Source organism: Drosophila eugracilis, unplaced genomic scaffold (genome assembly GCF_018153835.1).
Source record: "Drosophila eugracilis isolate 14026-0451.02 unplaced genomic scaffold, ASM1815383v1 contig_1104, whole genome shotgun sequence".
Classification (NCBI taxonomy): Eukaryota; Metazoa; Arthropoda; class Insecta; order Diptera; family Drosophilidae; genus Drosophila; species Drosophila eugracilis.
The window spans coordinates 883677-898091 of record NW_024571881.1 but is presented as its reverse complement, the minus strand read 5'-3'; the positions used below and the strand labels follow the sequence as shown (position 1 = coordinate 898091).

At 39.6% G+C, this 14415-nt stretch overlaps 1 protein-coding gene across 1 annotated transcript in view; it reads right to left on the bottom strand.

The window, feature by feature from the left end:
- LOC108109815 overlaps positions 1-14415 on the bottom strand; it is a 28347-nt gene that overhangs the window by 8403 nt on the left and 5529 nt on the right. Inside the window, exon 2 of the mRNA XM_017218540.2 lies at positions 12173-13618. Within this exon, the coding sequence (XP_017074029.1) occupies positions 12173-13310 (1138 nt within the window). The 5' untranslated portion in view covers positions 13311-13618. The remainder of the gene's footprint in view (positions 1-12172; positions 13619-14415) is intronic.

Below are 14415 nucleotides of genomic sequence, written 5' to 3'. Positions count from 1 at the left end.
GAAAAACCAAATAATAATTATTCACTTTCAGGAAGTGCAGGCTGAGGCCGAGGCCGAGGCAGTGGCAGTTTCATTGTTTTTACTATTTAGCATTTCTGCCGCCTTCGGCAATTCGGCGTTAAATCTGCGACACAAAATTCTGAAATTCTATAAAATTTCTGTTTTATTTTTTGATGATACATTTTTACGAGGCCATCAGACAGGCAATTGTTGTGTAAATTATTCAAATATGCGGGTGCTGCATATGTTTTTTTATATTTTTCTTGATATTTTTGTTATTTTATGGAAAACCATAAGTTGAGTTTGGCTCTCAATTTTGGAGTTGGTTCGGGGTGTGCCTTATTTTTTATTGATATAAAACCCTTACTTAAGGCAACGTTTGAAAAAGAGTTTAACAACTTCTTAATTCATTTAAAAATCTAAATGTAATTAAACGTCCTTTAACAAGTTTTCCCCCACTCATTGCGTCATGTGGGCGTTATCAGCTTGCAGCTTGCTAAATGTCAAACGCCGCCCCCTGAAAAACCTCCAAAAATTTGCTGGAATTTTGTACGCAGTTTGTTTTTCAGTTCTTGTTCTATTTTCCTTTTCTTTTTTTTTCTGGTGAAAACCAACCAACTGTAAAGATTTTTGTGGCTGCTGCTGGGCGGGTTACATCTGGGAAATATCTCGCTATGCGTTGTCGCATAAATTTTCGGCGCTGGAAAACAAGACGCAAAAAACAAATCTCCCCAAAAAAAAAAGGAAAAAAAATGACAAGTACGCAGACATAAAATGTCGAAGTTCAGTCTGAGCCAAGGCCAAAATGGCCCCAGTGGAGATGATGAGCTGACAAAGTAAGATGAGGTCGTGCAGATTGAAAATTAGGTGAGAATTTTTGGCTCAAGCAGGAGGCCATAAATTTAATGATGATTGAAAATCAATCGGGAAAGTGTGATATTTTCAAAGATTTTCTCGTTATCTAACTCAAGCTTAAGCTTGACTTTAAAAACAACAATTCAAGGTAAAGATATGGCGGAGTTAACTTCATTTCCAAGTCTTATATAACCACCCAGCTTTATATTTTTTGCTCAGCCGAGCGCAACCTTCAGGCAAAGTGGAGCAAAGCGAAAAAATAAAAACCCGATTTACCCCCCCAAAAATGTTGTACAAATCGCAAGCACGCAAATAAAATCAAATACGAATTTCATTCAAGCAAGAGAAAAAAAAAACGTAGCAAAACAAAAAACATTCCTTCGAATGAAGCGCAAAATATTTATTTATTTTGTTGTTGTTTTCTCTCTTGTAATGCCAAGGCGGCATTCATGAGTTTTATGAAGCGCAGAAATAATATTTGAAAATGTTTAACCGAAGCGGCAGCAGCAATTCCAAACGCTTCAACGAACAGCAACTCGTTGAGCGGGCTGAAGGTCAACTGGTGACCAAGTTTGTTTGGGGAGAAGGGGTAGAGGTAGAGGCAAGGCCAAAGCAAGTGCGGAAGTCTCACATTATGTGAGGCGTAAGATATAAAGAAGTTTTTCCATATACAATATATATATTATACACACTTTTTAGGGCCTGTTTTCAGCGCAACTTCTGTTGATTGTCTGCTAAGTCAGCCAGCTTATGCAGTGGTGGTTGAAGATAAATATTATAAAAAAAAATGAGAAAACCAAAAGGCCGACAACTTGAAAGCGAATTTGCTGATTTTCTCTTGTAGTAACTTTTAAAGTGGGTGGGAAAAGAGATTTATAGGGAAATCTGTAAGCCCTAATTGCTCAGAAATTAGATTTACTCCAGCAAAGTCTTACAACTTAACAAGCTTAGATGGTTATAAATTTAGTATGTTATCTCTTTGATATTCCGATGATTACAACCTTTAATTCCCTCCCTGAAAAGTCGGTGTCTCCCCTTTTGAAGTGGACACAATTAGAAGACCCACCAAAGCGAAGGCTTACCATGTGCTACCAGCTAATGAATCCACCTCCACATATTCCCCATACCCATTTACAAGGCTTAACTCCCCCACCATATGTTGGCCCGGAAAGTGTCTGCCTTGCTGGGCCATATGCTGTCCCCTCTTTCCAGATGTCATTTGATAAATGTTCACCCACAACCAATGTCCATGTCCATGTCCCCACATCCATACAGCCACATCCGCTGCCACACGCGCCTCTGACACGCAGTTAATTGATTTCCCAGACAGCAGAAGGGCAGGTTGGGAAAAACTCAACTCAACTCTCGGCTGACCTGACCACCTGACGCCAAAGCAAAACTACGGCTAAGCCTAAAGCAGAGAGGCTGAAACCGAAAACCAAAAACCATCAAAATGCATTACATTTTCAGGTGCCTGAGTGCTGGGTGGGTGGTGGTAGTGGGGTGGTGACAGCGTATGGCAATAATCCACTTAAAAGTCATTTTAGGGTGGCTAATGGACTGAGGGAAATTGGGAATATAATATTAGAAAAAGTTAAGTTAAAATTTAAAAGTATTTTAAATTCTATTAATGGGTTTTTAATAGAAAATTAAGGAATATTTTGGTATTAAAGATTTATAATTTAAAATTATTATAAATAATATTTTAGTATATATTTTTTTATATTTGTACAAAATAGGCAAAATTAAGTAAAAATTTCTACCCTTTCCCTTTGATGGATTTTTAAAATCTTAATTTTCTCTTTTAGAAAAAATCGCCAAAAAATATATAAAAATTCTTTTTTATTACAACCACTTTTCCTAATTGTTTTCCCTGAACTCTCCAGATCTATTTTCGTTAATTCTCCCCCTAACCCATAGCTATTTCGGTCTGCGTTTTCACTTATGTAATCGCCGCAGACGCCAATCAGCCCCTAAACGCAGTTCGATAAGCAGTCAGAGCTGGGAAAAAAATGTATAACCAACGTAACCGGCTTTTTTTTTATGCAAAGCTGCCAAAAATATGAGTAAACTCATGTAAGTCGAGAGGGGCAAAGGAGGGGTTTTGGCCATGGCTTAAGCATTGCGTGAGCTCAAACTTGTGCAATAAGTCAAAAAAAAAAAAAAATATAATACGTAAGAGAAAGATGTTCGTGGAGAAAGAGTTAAAAAGCCAAAAACGAGCAACAGTTTTTTACTGTTTGTTTTTGGCCCGAAGAGGCACTCACATTTTGGCTAAGAGCAGGCCAAAAGAGAAAGCAAGCTTGGCTTGTGTCAGTTACTTTTGACAGATGCTCTTTTTCCGGGACTTTGCTACTTTCGGTCCGCACTCTCTCTCTCTCTCTGGCACACTCTCTTTTGGCCATTTCGGTTACCATCTGCAAAGTCGAAAAGTATGTCAAAGTCAAATGCGCGACGTCGACGTCGACGTCACTTTTATTATGTTTGTTTGGTAAGTGGAGCTGCTTTTTTTTCTGTTTTTTTTGTTGGTATTTTTTGTAGTAGTTTTTTTTTTCATGGGTTATGTAAGGCTTAGCGGCCAACTGTTGTTGGTTACGTTGAGCTTCAGGCCCAAAGATTTGCCTCAGTTTCCCTGCCTTCCTGCCTCCCAGTGTTTTCTTATGTTTGTCGTGGTCTTTTGTCTTTTTCACGCTTAGTCTGCTGCTGCTGCTGCCCCGCCCCCCTGCAGACGCCAGCAGGTCGCCCCCGAAAACCCATTGTTGCTCATTTGTTTGTTGCCAATTTCAACGCTTTTCGGCTTGTTGTTGCCGTGTGGAAATTAAATCGTGATTTGTAAATGCTCTCAAATTTTCGTCTCGCTTGTATTTTTTTTTTGTTTTTGCTTGCTACAACAGAGGATTTTGCAATTTTGTAATAACTTTTTTTTTTTGTTTGGCTTCTCTCCTTTCGGCGATTAAATAATCAACGCTGTGTGGCAACTATTACAATGGGGACGGACTTTTGAAAGTTGTTCAAGGGGGGGCGTCCGTTTCTGGGTCATTCTGGGCTATTAGGAAATGTCAAAGAGGTAGCACCAGAAATACTTTTGAAATTTTGGAATATTTAAAGCAAAGTTTAAGCCAATGTTACTTGATAAATTAATAGTAAGCAGTGAAAGGATTTCATAAGAAGGGATTACAAATAATTTAAAGTATTTTTGTGTTATTTTTTATTTTTACATAAATCTGTTTAAAGGAATCCGAAAACTACAACTATTTATTATTAAAAAGTAGGAATTTTATCTTCACTTTCCAACAGAAAATCCAAAGGAAATTTCACAGATAACATTCCCAGAAACTTACAGCCTACCAAAGCTTCTCCAACCTGTAATAACGTGTTATCTAACAGTCTTAGATAAAATCATTAAAAATTCTTAGAAAACACAAAAAAAACGCAATCGCTGATTACATAATTACTATTACATCACGGCAGTTTCTTTGATCATTTGTTTATAGTTGCCACTCACACCTGGCTAGAACGAATTTCCCCACAAAGAATGCGATAATGTAAAAAGTTTCGCCAACTTCGTTTTCCTTTTCCCTATTCGCCGTTTTTTTTTTTTGGGAAAAAGGAAAACTTTTCTTTGGCCCAGAATGGTAAGAGAGCGAAAAAAATTTAGTTTTATTTTAGCCAGGCTTGTTAATAAAAAAGTTGCCAAGTGCCAGCTCCTGACAAACGCCTGACCCAAATAGTTGTTGGCAAAGTAGGAAAGTAGAAAAGTTTTCGATTTATCATTTAGTGTTAACAGCTTTTGCTGGTTAAATGCTAATTGAAATCCTTTCTGCTGGCTAATCAAATCGAAAACAATTATGTCATCGTGCTGAACTTTGCTTTTATAATTCCATTCTGCCTTCGTTCCGTCAATTAGGCAACCAACACTCCCCCTTAACTCGGTGACGATGTTAGCCCCGGTAATTGTTGCATAAGTGCAGTGAGCGAAATAAGGGGAAATTATTTTCTAGGGATTTTTAATGAAAAGGGGGGTGAAGCTGATTTCCCTTTATAAACTGCTTGCGGGAGGTTTTGCTATTTATTACTAAATAAACTTTAGTTTTATTAGTTTTTGCTTGCTTTTCTTTGACTATCTTAATGTATTTAATGTTTCTTAATTATCTTTTTAATTATTTAAATAAATTATCAACCAAAACGTCTCCGCTAGAAAGTAATTAAGACACAAACTTATTCTGCTTGCCTGACTTTAAAAACCTTTTTAAGTGCTTTTCTCACTCAAAGTTGTCATGTTAATAGCTTTTTTTTATTATTATTTTTAAGAAACAAATCTATTGAAAGAAAAAAAAACGCTATTTGTTTATGATTATTATGCCCGTATAGTGATGCTAATTTTCTGACTGTGTGCTTTGGCCTTAACGTAAAAAATCTTTGAAAATCTCTCTCTCTCTGTGTGTACTTTGAGTGGTCTTTTGGCGCAGTCACGCCCCGTGGAAATTGTTTTGTGGATTTTATACGCTGTGCGGAAAATGTCAGGCTGATGTAATTTTCAATAGATTGATTAGGATAAAAAGGTTAAGGGTGTGAGCTAGGGCTAGTAGTTATTGTTGTTATTTTACATAGCTGAGGGGCAAGCATTTACCTGTGGAATGGGAATGATGTCTGGGCCCGTGTCTATTACTCAATAGTCTCTAACAAATTATTGCTAGCAGTTTTGCAGTTTTGCTGATTGCTGATTGTGGGCAGTTGTTGTTGTTGGGCAATGCGATAAAGCGCAACACGAGCGACAACAACAGCAGCAGCAGCAGCAGCAGCAGCAACGGCAACAACTTTGCCTACGTTCTATGACATAACTGTAATTCAAACGAGTCAGAGAGCAACAGCGACGGCGGCGGCGGCGTATCGAAAGAGACGGCATTAGGCCATTAGAAAGAGAGGTAGCGAGATAGCTTGTATAAGTGAGCGGGCGACTTACTTTTGATTTTGCTATGCCTATACAGCTATATAGCCATATAGCCATTGCTATTGCTATTGCTATTGCTATTGCAGCAGTCAATTGAGTAATCTCCCAGTTGATTTGTTGTTGCTGCCGTCGCTGCTGCTGCTGTCCGCTCGCAAAATGTTGAAAGTGAATTTTGCGAATCGTAATTCACAGTTTACAATAGAATATTACTTAATAGACAATCTGGCCGAAGCGTTCGTTTATGACTCACGTTTGCACTTTTTTTTTTCGGTTTTTGTTTTTTTTTGATTTTTTTATCTACGTTGCTGTTGCAACTGCAGTTGGCCTGGCCTCATTATGCAATTACAGCAACAGCAAAGGCAAGAAAAAAACCAAAACCAAGCCAACGACAGGAGCAACAGTTTTATTTTTCTGTAACCCATTTTTCTCTTTTTTTTTTTTGCATATTTTTTTCAGTTTGTTTTTCCAGAGTGAGCGGGTGCATATCTCAATTAGGAATATGTCTCAATATGTTTATTTTGCTTTTTCTTGGAACTCGAGCCGAGTGAGCTGATTATTACGTCATCGGGCTTGTTTTGCCAGAATTTATGGGGCCCATACGGAAAGAGGGGTGGGAGAGGAAAAGCCTTGCTTGCACTTAAATTTTCCTGGCATTGTTGCGCTTTTCTGGAGTGACACGATTATGAAACAATGAATAATTGATCAGGTTATTCAATACAATAATTTCCATGCGGTTATGAAAGTGAATTGTTTTTGTTTTTGTTTTTGTTTTTTTTTCTGCCAGCCAGAATGCTTCCCAAGTGTCAAATGTCATTTGTATGGGAAGTGCATGTCAGCATTTCGTAACTAAATGACAGGGAATTTATTTAGGGGTCATTATTATGTCACTCAGCGAAAGTTGGGAAATTAATAGGGAATTGTGTTTGTTTGAGAGGGAAATTTAGGTGATTTATTGAGACTTTTATGGGCTTGTACAGGGTGTTAGACATTTTTATTGGTTTAATAATTTGCCAGGTGATTGAAATTTTTGGTGAATTGAGATATTAATTTGGTATTTTAAGAGTTTACAATTTTATTAGAATTTTATTTAAAGAAAATTCCAAGATTTGATCCGCTTTTTAGGGGTTTACCCTTAAAAATATTTCATAAACAGACTTAAAAACTTGTTAAGCTGCCTTGGAAAATTGTTAACCAAGATTTCCCCAACTTCGTTAACCACAGAAACACCCATACATACACACATCCACATTCCATTTGGTTAACCTCGCCCACACCTACAAAACTTGTTTCAGCATCTTTGACTTCAAAGAGAGCTTGAGTAGAGAATCCACGTAGAGAACCCACAAGACAAACACCACCCACTTGGCCACTGAATTCCAGAAGTAAATACCCAAAACTTGACTCGAAATGGGAAAAGTTTGCATTTACTCGACCCGAGAACACATTTTCGGGCCCAAAGCAAATGAATATTTGAGGGGGAAAAACGAAAGCAAACAATTCCTTTCGGGTTAGAAATTCGCATTCGAAAGTCTTGTAGAAATCGCTTTTATTTTTCATACTATTTTTTTTTTTAGGCTAGCTAGCTGAAATGTGCGATGGCATTTTAGCAATGTGCGCCAGACTTGTCGCGAGAGAGGGGTGGGGGCGACAAGCATGCCAAAAAGTATCTATCAGATACGTGAACATCGGGAATGCCGGCTATGCAACGCATGGCGTCTGCGTAGGTAAGGAGGCGGGGGTGGAGAAAGTACACGCAGCAAGAAATAAATCAAATCGCACATTCTTAATAATATTTCACAGGGAGAAAGAGAAAGAAAATTAGAAAGCCAATGTGCTAGAAATTAACACAATCTTCTTGCTCGACGACTACATTCTAAAAGGCAAAGCTGTATCTGTATCTGTGTATCTGTGACGGCGATTGGCAACTGGCTTTCTCAAGGCCAGTTGAATTTTGTGGTCGTTAAACTCTCTCCCACTTTCATCGCCACCCTCCCTAGGCTTTAGCTGCTGCCTCAGTTTCGGGTTCTTTGTTCACTTTCACGGAAAGAACTCAACGACCTCAAAATGCGCAATAAATTTCGGCTGCCTGCACTTTGACTACACTGGGAAAAAGATTTCAGAGCTTTTAGTATCAGTTTGGTAGTAGAAAAGTATATAAAAATCTTAAAGATCAGTTTTACTTTTTCAGAAAGTCAAACTTGTCCTTAAAAAATCTAACAAAAAATTACAATTTAACATAAAATCTTTCTTATTTCTTTCTGTGCCCTCAAAAATCACTTCCACCATTTTCCAGCTCTTGTTTGACTAATTAAAAAATGTTAGCTGCCACAGAAAAAAAGAAGGCAGAAATCAAAAGCACAGTCAGCAATGGCTAGAAACAAATGTTAATGAGTGCAGTCACTCTGAATAATTGCGAAAAGCCAAGAGAACGGGAGGCGGGGACTGCAGGGACTTTGGGGGGACTTTCGTATTAAAAATAGGCGAATGACGACAATGTTTAATGGCATGAGTATAGTGCACCTCAGCCTGAGCCAAAAACAAAAAACAGAAAAGCTAACAAGATCAAGGCGCTCTCCAAACAATAACAACCAGAAATCGTGGAAAGAAAAGTATAAATACCCAAATATAGTATCAATGGTGGGGCATTATCAGGTGTATTGGGTGAGCAGGCACAGCGATAAGCGTCACGTCTTAATCACATGAATGGATATATTATTCACCCAATTGAAGTCCCCCCATCATGACCATATCGCCTCGGACATGTCCAGAGAGGTGTGGTTTTTGCTTTTTATTCTGATATCGAGACAAAGGCAAGTGTTCTGGAGTTCAAGGTTCTGCCCTTGATAGTAAATGGAAATGTCGTTCAGTGTACCATGAGAAAGTGCAATTCTTATCGCTGGAAAAAACGTGATATTTGGTTTATGTTGATGTAGCTATATAGGTGCTAATGTGAGTCAGGTTTATCAACAAGACTTAAATTATGTAACATGAAGACTGTTAATATATGAGCTAGACAGTTCTTTCAGCTGTTTTTTGGGTAATTTTTAAGAGGATTTCTTAAGAAACGACGTGTTTCCCTTTTGGCAAGTCATGTACACTCACTTTTGGAATATTTTTTAAAAATAAAACTATTAATTTGCTACCCTAAACAACACCTTTAAATATCTTAAGCCTTCTTAAGCCCCCAGCATATTTAACATACCATTATCAGTTCCCCCTGAACTAAGCTCCCTGATTAAGTCGCCTTCCTTAGAACTTTTATGTGAGGAAATTCTCAAGAAGTCAACGCCTTCAGGGGCCGCCTCCTGTTAATTACCAAGAAATTACAATTTAATTAACCACATAAATTGAAATAATTTGGCCAAGAAGTCACCGTACGAATTCAAGTTCCACGAACCACTAAAAAGAAAGAAAATGATTTGCAGTGAAAAGGAAATCCAGCGGGCCATAAAAGTTAATGGAAATCGCTACCAACAAGGGCACAAAAGCCACGTGGCAAAGCCAAATTAATTGCATGTTTCGTGCTAAATTCTTTCATTGAAACAACAACAACAACAACAACAGCAAGCCCGGACTGGAAGCATTAAATGCAGTCGACAGGTCAGCCCGAAAACACGCTATATAATTATACGATCGGCCATATAATGTAAGCTATATACACTTCATTTACACACAAACACACACACACACACACATATATACATACATGTATTAACCTATTAAATTAGGAACCGTCAAAAGGAAAACAGAGCCTTGCATGACATGAAGGCATTTTCAATGCAATATTTCTAATGGAACCCCAACCTTTTCCCTGTTTTCCCCTTCTTTTTTTTTAATACATTTTTTTGCTGCCTGCCTGGCTCAGCAAATATGTATTCAGGCCAAGTCCTTGCGGCTCATTTAACAACTCTTTCCACTTAGCCAGCTTTGTATTTCATTTTTGTTAATTATTTTCTGTGTACTTGGCAGAAATGAAATTACAAAAAGAGAGAGAGGGAGAACTCTGATGGGTTCAACGACTATATCAGCAGCGCCTCAGGTCGTAAAAAGTCGTGCGTAGGTGGCTTGTATGTAAATGGAATTGTGCATGTCTGGCACGGGGACTAAAGCTCATTTCAGCAGGACATTAAATTCCTGCAGGATGTATATACACTCGCATGTGTGTGTGTGTGTCTCTGTAAGACTTGAGTGCTGGCACTTTGGTCTGACATCTTCATTGTCAAGTGGGCCACTTGGCTTTGGCCCACACAGCGTATGTGTGATATGTGATGTGCGAGCTTTGCTTAAACGAATCCGAATCCCAGCTAAAACGCTTTATTTGCTCACTTAATTGGTTCAGATTTGCATTTCTTTTTATAACCATGACTTGACAGTTTGTTTATCAAAACTGTTTACTTAAAGTCTCCACCAAAAAAAGGGATTTTTTTTTTCTTCGTTTTTTATCAGCAAAAGTCAATAACTGATTGTGGAAAGCGAAAAGAAGAAACGAAACGAAAAAGACAGAAAAGCAAATCAAATAGAACAAATACATGGGCTTCTTAAAAAAAAAAAAGAACGACTTGAATTATTTTTCGTGCTGTTTACGTGTCAGCTGGAACGTCTGCTCTGCCGCTCTTTCAATCTCCTAGCATTTAGATCGATCCCCCCCCCATCCAACTTACTCAACCATTAAAGTAAACAAAGTCGTACGATTGGATGCGTCAGCACACAATTTGGCTAATCAGAAAAACACACGCTGACAAAGTACTAACACTCTGATAATGACAATTATGAAAGTAACACCGCTCTTTAGCTGCTGACCCACGCCCACTACGCTTGGTTTCAGGTGAAAAATCCCCCTGCCCACGTGCCGACAAAAAGTAAACTTAATACCCCTAAGAAATGTCAGACACTGATGCATTACATCCCCTGGGTGAAAGTAAAAGCACTTTGATTTGGCCAAGAGAGAGAGAGGGGCTTGCCAAGAACCCCTTCTAATTTTGTATTCCAAAGGTAAACAGTGAAGCGGAAAATCGAGGAAAGCGGGACAAACATTGATTGGTAAACACCAAATGGCTGCAATTATGGTGACCAATTTGGACGATTAATTGGAAATGTTGTTAGAATAAATATTATGATCACGAAAGTAAGTAAGGGTAAGCTAGCAAGGGAAACTAGCAACCTACTAACCTACAACCTTTCTGGCTATATTTAATACCTAAAAAATAAACCCAGAACAGAACAGCTAATTATATAAAACACAAAATCAGAAAAACTAAAAATACTTTTCCAAACCTAAAAGTCATTTAAAGAATTGTCGAAATTATTAATTGGCAGCCAGCAATGTTTTCCGATCTGAGATCTGGTTAATTTTAGTTTTTTTTTCGTTTTTCATTTTCTAGCCCCACTTCCACCTAATTCTGTCCATCATAGCCATTGTTTTGCCTTAATTCTTTCACCCCGCACAGTCTCTCCTGCCAAGAAAAAAGAAACTCTTGACGAGTCAAGTGTTTTCCGTCTGCTGCCTTCTGTCTTTTGTTAATATTTCTACCCCCTCCGCTGGTACTTGAAACATTTTGTTTGATGGATTTCTAAGTGCGTAAATCGTTGTGATTTTTTGCGCTATTTAAAAAAAAAAGTAAAGAAAAACTATTTCGAGAGAGTGGGCAAGGCAAAAACAAGAAAATTGTCTCTGGGAAAATGGAAATGATTAATTGGCTGTTCTTGGTTTCAATATATCTTATGTCTGTTCCACCTAAGTGAAGGGGAAAATCCTCTTGAGCTCAACTGACTGACTCAGCGTCTCAATAATTCATTTAAAAAAAACACAAAAAGAGATTTTCTCAGAGTATTATTTCGACTGCAGAAAGAGTTGTTTTGGGGGCTCAGCGCGTGCCACCGCTCCCTCGGCCAAGGTTTATTTACTTTGAATTTGCTCTATAAATATTTGATAATTGGGTCCTTGGACCGCCTATGCCAGTGCCATTTGTCGCGCTGAACACACACAATTAGAGTAACAAGTTGACATTGGCGTGGGCGGGCGGTCTGAGCGTAGAGGAGGAGAGTGCCGTTGAAGTAATAGCGAAAATACGCATACGCCGCATGGGTTCCACTTGGTTTTAAGTGTGTGGGCGGTTCTGCTCTAGGAAACTTGTTGCGCCACCATTGGAATCCTTCTGCTCGCCTGACGTCAGCAAACGGAGTCTATTGAGCCTTGCCATTTTCGGCCCTGCCCTTTATTGATTTTTCAAATAGCACAGCCCACTGAGTGCAGTCGATTCGAAGGGGATTTACGGCTACACTCAGAGAGATTTCAAGGTAAAAGGATGCAAATTACAACCTAACTTAAAAAAAAGGTTTCATAGGGAAACTTTAATGACAACTCACCTTTCTCCAAGCTGGCATTGCAGAACTTGAGTGCGTCATCGAGCAGATTGAGGTGCATGCAGCTGCTGGCCTTCTCGCTGATCTTCTTGGCCTGCAGATCGGGACCCCAGTACTTCTCGACCAACCGACGAACCAGAACATCCGGCATGAACTTCTTTGCCGTGGACGCACTGCCTCCCGAAGGATACACACTCAAACCCAGAGCAGCTGCCGCCGAAGTGGATGCCATGGTGGTAGTAGCCGTAGCCGTTGTGGAAGCCACTGTGGTCGTAGTCACTGTCATGGGTGAGGCAACCAATTGCTGGACACTGGACGCCAATTGAACGCCATAGCCCATGGGGAAACTCATCAGGCTGAGGTTCGCATTGTGATTGGAGGGTGCTGTGAAAAAGCTGGAGGCGGCACCACTCGCTGTCGTTGTGGTTAGGGCAGTACAGACTGGTGCCCCGGGCGGACCTGGCGAGGAATCATGGAGCCGTGGAAATCTCACTTGGCAGATATTGCACTGCGTGATCGTCTCACAGCACTGACGGCAAAAGGTGTGACCGCAGTTGGTGGTCACGGGACAACGCAGGATATCGCAGCAGAGCGGGCACAACAGCGGATCGAATTCCTCCAGATCCTGCATGGGACTGGGAACTCTCAGTTCTCGCGTGGGTGAATGCAGATCCAAGGGACTCTCACTGGACTCCCCCGTTGCATCACCAACTCCTCTCAGGAATTCCTCTTGTTCTGCTTGATTCTGTTTGCCCTGATGGTGATACCTTGACCAGGGCATCATGTCCAGTCTTTCCGATATTCTCGGACTCTTCACCGTGGGCGTGGCAATGCCGCCCAATTGCCGTATGTGGGTGGTCAAAGCACTGGCCAGGGTATTCAGTTTGTCCAGCGGAACATGACCATCATACTGACGGCTGGCTATCAATTCATAAACATCGATGGCTTCCGAAAAGCTGCCCACCTTGGCAAAGGATTCGGCTAATAGATAATGCAACGATTTCTGGCTGTCGTTGTGTGGCAGGTAACACTGTAACGGACTGCTGGGTGGCATGTGATGACCCTGATCCTGCTGCTCCTGCCGTAGCACCTTCATCGCCCGCAGCGAGGGCTTCAGGCAATAGCCCTGCGACAGAGGCATCACTCTATATAACCGATCAGATTCCCCACGATTTAGATTTATTTTTATTTTTTATTTTTCGTAGCTGCCTGCAGTCACGTATGCAACAAGTTGGGTAAATCTATCTGGCAGATACAATATCTATATCTCACATCACTGCACTACACTTTCGTTCACTTTGCACTTGTGGATTTCTTTTATTTAATTTAATTTCATTTGAATTTTATTTCTTCACTTCATTCGCCATCAATTAATCTTTTGCGTGCTCTACTCTTGGCTGTTTTAGTCGAAATGAAGAAGAAGTTTTGACAACAGCAGCAGCGAGGCATCTGAAAAACACACAGAGAACAAAGAGAATATGAGTTGGATTTTGATTTCGATTCCGATTCCGGGAGAATTATACATATATATATATATATATATATATATGGGCAGGGAGAGAGAGATAAAGAGAGCCAGAAAGAGATAGGGGATAGAATGTGAAGTAAGCGGAACAAGAAGAAGATAGGCGCTTTACGTAATGCTCAAAAAAAAAAAAAAAGAAGAAAAAAGAAAATAGCAGCCAAAGAAATGAAATGAAATGACTGATTCTCAGAGGCAGCTTTTGATTCTGTTTTATAATTCCTCCAAACCCACACAATCAAATCAAAGAGAGACCGACGAACCCTCTCTCTCTCTCCGTATATCTCTCTTATTCACTTCGCTCTTTGACTACTGGTTGGCCTAAAAGAAGAGGAAGAACTGTATCTATTACTTAACCGCTGGAGAATTTCAGATATCTCCCCAAACGAAATGCAGTTGCCGCCTCACACCATCCAACCAAAGGAAAACCGATGACGTGACTTTCGTCACCTTAGCACAAAGCTAATTGAAAAGCACAGTTCTTATATAAAAAAAACACACAGAGTGTGTGTGTGTAAAAAGAAACAATTAGAGTTCAATGAACTTACGCAAATCCTACCCGCCAGAAGCCGTAGAAAGGCAAACCTAAAACCATTTAATCGTTACAAATAGTTAACTATATATAATTGCGGTTAAGGTAGGGCATAGGAATATAATCGCAACCACATGCTTTATTACATAATATTATGAAAATTAACACTGAATCAGAATAGAGCGAACTGAC